Source organism: Lolium perenne, chromosome 2, assembly GCF_019359855.2.
Source record: "Lolium perenne isolate Kyuss_39 chromosome 2, Kyuss_2.0, whole genome shotgun sequence".
NCBI classification, from domain to species: domain Eukaryota; kingdom Viridiplantae; phylum Streptophyta; class Magnoliopsida; order Poales; family Poaceae; genus Lolium; species Lolium perenne.
The window spans coordinates 28,747,605-28,751,636 of record NC_067245.2 but is presented as its reverse complement, the minus strand read 5'-3'; the positions used below and the strand labels follow the sequence as shown (position 1 = coordinate 28,751,636).

Here is a 4,032-nt window from a genome sequence, read left to right as displayed (position 1 = left end):
CGCCAAAGAGGAAGATGATGCTGAAAGAAGCCGGAGGACGTCAGCCTCCCTGATTAAAGAAGACCCCGGCATCATCTATGATTAAAGTTACTTTGTAAAGTAGTTTGTCCAGTCAAAGATGCCCTTAGGGTTTCTTGCTCTGTAAGCCACCCTCGCCCCTATATAAGGAGAGGGGGCACTACCCTTTGCGGGGACGATGAACCTTGTATCCAAAAACCTGTATCCTGTTGAGATCAATGAAGAGAGTGATCTAGAGCAGAGTTCTTCCTTGTGTGTTTCTTCTTGTATTACTGCCTTTGGCTGAGTTCTTGAGGAAAGCATCCGGAAGTTCATCCCATCTAATCAGAAACCCTCCCCCGAATCCTCTAGCGTCCATTCGGCCTCAACTTAAGCCATCCCATGGCATCTGCTCGTTCACCACGGCGACACCGGCGGCCCTCTTGCGCGCACGCGAGCATCTGCTTGAGGTCGTCGTCCACGCGGAGCTTGATCGAGGAGGTCAAGCATAGGCGCGGTGTGCTGCGCGTAAGTTGAGCTCGAGGCCCACATGAAGGAGAAACAAGAGCAGGTCAAGGCCCCCCATGCCGTCGGGAGCCCGTGACCCCCTGGACCACCTCGACGGCGGCGGTGCGGGCGTGGAGAGGAAGTGGGGAAGGAGCGGAATGGACAGATTGGAGGGTTTTTATTTTGGCAAAAAATGCCTACCTGGCCTAGAATCTGGGTCCACTACTTCCACGTCAGAAAATACGCTGATCTACACAACCCAGTTACCGTCGATAGGCCTCTCTGCCATATTTAATTACCGTAGAATGTGTATTCCTGACTGAGGCGGGCAAAGGTGTCGAGTTCGGTGCCCCGATGTATTTTACTCCATAGCGAAAGCAGGGAGAACGCCATGCGCGTCCATGTCATCCGCCAAGCGCCAATGATGTGGAGGTGCGGCTCTGCTCTGATGTCAACGTCGCTGCCAAACGCTCGCGAGCTAGCCGGAGTGACGTGGCACCTGTTGTCCGGGCCCCACGCGTCAGCGGCGGCGGATCCAGCTCCTACGCTTGTTCGTTCACCGTTATAAAAGTCTAGCTGCCTATTCAAGCAAGGCCCTCTTCTTTCCGCTTCCCACTCACACTCACTCTCACCAGAAGCTACCCGGCCCAGCCGCCGCCAGCCAGTGAGCTCAGCTACCCCAGCTCCACCCTGTCCCTGTAGCTTTAGCTCCCTTTCTCTCCATGGCGTCAGAGGAGGCAGAGCCACTGCACTACACGGTGAGTCCAACAGAGCCTAGCCTCCATTGCTGTGCTCTGTTTCTTCTTCATCATCGTCGTCGTCCGGAGACGGTTTCGCTGACTGACATTGTTTTTTTGGCTGAATCCAGACCACCGTGCTGAGGGTCTCCATCCACTGCGAGGGGTGCAAGAAGAAGGTCAAGAAGGTGCTCCTCGCCATCGAAGGTACCAGCAGCTTCATGACTGGCTCCGGTCGATTCATCTCTAGTTTCCACGCAAGATCGTCATTAATCCGTAATTGCTGGCTTGGTGTCAAGATTTTGGTTTTAATCGAATGCATGTGGCTGTGAACGATTAGGCGTGTACAAGGTGACCATCGACGCGGCGCAGCACAAGGTCACGGTCACCGGCAGCGTGGCCGCCGACGCGCTCGTCAGGCGGCTGCTCAAGTCCGGCAAGCAGGCCGCGCTCTGGCCCGTGCCGGTGCCGGCACCTGCCGAGCCCAAGAAGCAGAAGGGCGAGGAGGCTGTTGCCGCCACGTCTCCCGGGAAGAAAGGCAAGGGCAAAGATAAGCCGGCCGAGGAGGCATCGCCCGAGAGCTCGGAGAAGGACAAGAGCTCCCAGAAGAAGCCGGAGAAGGACAAGAGTTCCGAGAAGAAGCCGGAGGAGGACAAGGTCTCGGAGAAGAAAGCAGAGGCCAAGAAACCAAAGAACGACGCCAAGGAGAGCGAGTTGCCTGAAAACAAGGAGAAGGGCTCGCCTGAGCCGGCGGCAAAAGAGGCCAACTCCGAGGAGGCGGGCGGCGAGAAGACAGGCGGCAAGAAGGGGAAGAAGAAGAACAAGCAGAAGGACGCCGGTGGCGATGTGGACGCCGCTGCGGAAAAGCCGCTGCCGCCGCAGCAGCAGCAGCAGAAGACAAAGCCACAGCCGCAGGAGGAGAAGGCGATGATCCCAGTGCCAGCGCCGGCGCCGGGGCCTGACCGCGCACATGCACACGGCGGTGGGTTCCCGTACTACGCGCCGCAGCCGGTGATGAGCTACAACATGGCGCACCCGAGCGCGAGCGTGTCGTACTACGCGCCCATGCCGGTAGCGTCCATGCAGCCGATGCCCCAGCCCCCGCCGGCGCACATGCCGTACGGCTACTCGCCGTACCCGCCCATGATGATGCCGCCACCGCCGCCGGAGTTCATGTACGGCCCGCCCGGCATGAGGTCGTCCCCACCGCAGGAGTCGTACAACAACATGTTCAACGAGGAGAACCCCAACTCCTGTAGCCTCATGTGACCGCCGCCGCTGCGTCCACCTCGCCGGACGACGCCGGCACGGGACCGAGCTGTAGTTAAAAGGGGGAGGCTTCGTAATAGAAGCCTCGTCTCGTGGTTACAAGGTAGAGTGGAGTGGAGTAATGTTAATTAGGTGGTCAAAGTTCATATTGACCGGTCTTTTTTCTTGACAATTTTTATCTAGATTGGCTCGTCATGTAATGACATGAGTATTTTAGCAATATTTTTGCAGCTTATATTTCAATAATGTCCGATTTAATATCCTTTGAAAAAAAATCCATATATGTATTGGATATCTTGGAAAATTTGCATAGAACCCATCTCTACAAACAATAAAAAACCTCTGATGCATAAATTCTCAGCAAACTCAACAAGGTCACACAGAAACTAGTACTGTATAGAAATTGGTCAGTTGTGCAGTATTTTAATTCTCTGATTGTTTGCTGTGATGAGCTGATTTTTTTAAAATGGAGATTTTACCCTCAGACTCTGCATCAAAATGAACTGATCTTGTGATGGTGGTGAGATAGTGATCTCTAGTTTAAATTTGACAGGCCAGGCCAGTGAGAGAAGTGGGGTCACTTTGGCAAAGATGAGCCTTTGGCCAGGCTAATTAAGCTGGCATGTTGGCTCACAGGCTTTTTGTTTTTCCTGCTACGATGATTGCCCTGCAAACTAAAGTATGGTTTCAAGGAGTTGTCAATTGTACTAAACGCAATGATGATTCTTGTATGCACTGCTTTGTGCTGCTCCGTGCCCCGCTTGATTTGATTAGGGGAGTGCTCCGTAATGATGGAGCAATGGTGGTGGTCAAATCAGTAGGTACGGGGAGCTGTTTAAATTAGTAGTAGTCCTACTGCTACCTGTCCTCCTAATCCCATTGCACTCAAATTGTTTATTTTAAATTAGGTGCACTGTGTGCATCCTAGATCGCACAAGACTACATGGAACAGCGTCGTATGAAGAGAGTTTGATCAAATGTAACACTTGCAGGTATATCAGTGGTGAAATTTGATGGAGTTTGATCAAATGTAACATTTGCAGAGTATATCAGTTATCAAGAATGACATGATTTTCAAGATGGAAGACTATACTGTAGACTGATGTGTTGCACCTTCAAGAGGTATAATTAGAGTTCCCGGACTGTTTGGTGTAATTGCGCCAGTAGAAAATAGCCCTAGTAGTATAGTAGCAGCCGTACCCGTACCATTTTCTAAGGAAGCCGTACTGGTACCACTCCTACTTAGTTCTGTACGAGCACAGATGGATTCATTTACATGAGACGAACAGCTATGCAATTACTGGCTGACAACACAAGCGTACATTGTGCTCTTCACCATGTACATAGGGCTACACACACGCAGACGAAATGTTGGAGTGGAAGGACGTGAACGAAATTTCTAAAAAATGCTGGAGGGGAAGTATTTTAAAGTTTTTGAATTTTATAAAAATGCACGTATGTATATATTATGTTGATACTTATTCGTGCAGATTTTAGGGAAAAAAAACATCATATGTGACCT

At 51.6% G+C, this 4,032-nt stretch overlaps 1 protein-coding gene across 1 annotated transcript; it reads left to right on the top strand.

Annotated features, from left to right (window-relative positions):
- The first annotated feature begins 1,102 nt into the window (after positions 1 to 1,102).
- On the top strand, positions 1,103 to 2,745 carry LOC127331630 (uncharacterized). The gene is made up of 3 exons (XM_051357804.1): positions 1,103 to 1,262; positions 1,373 to 1,448; positions 1,582 to 2,745. Exons 1-3 carry the CDS (start codon positions 1,227 to 1,229, stop codon positions 2,508 to 2,510), a joined length of 1,041 nt encoding a protein of 346 aa, XP_051213764.1. The 5' UTR covers positions 1,103 to 1,226; the 3' UTR covers positions 2,511 to 2,745.
- The last annotated feature ends 1,287 nt before the right edge of the window (positions 2,746 to 4,032 follow it).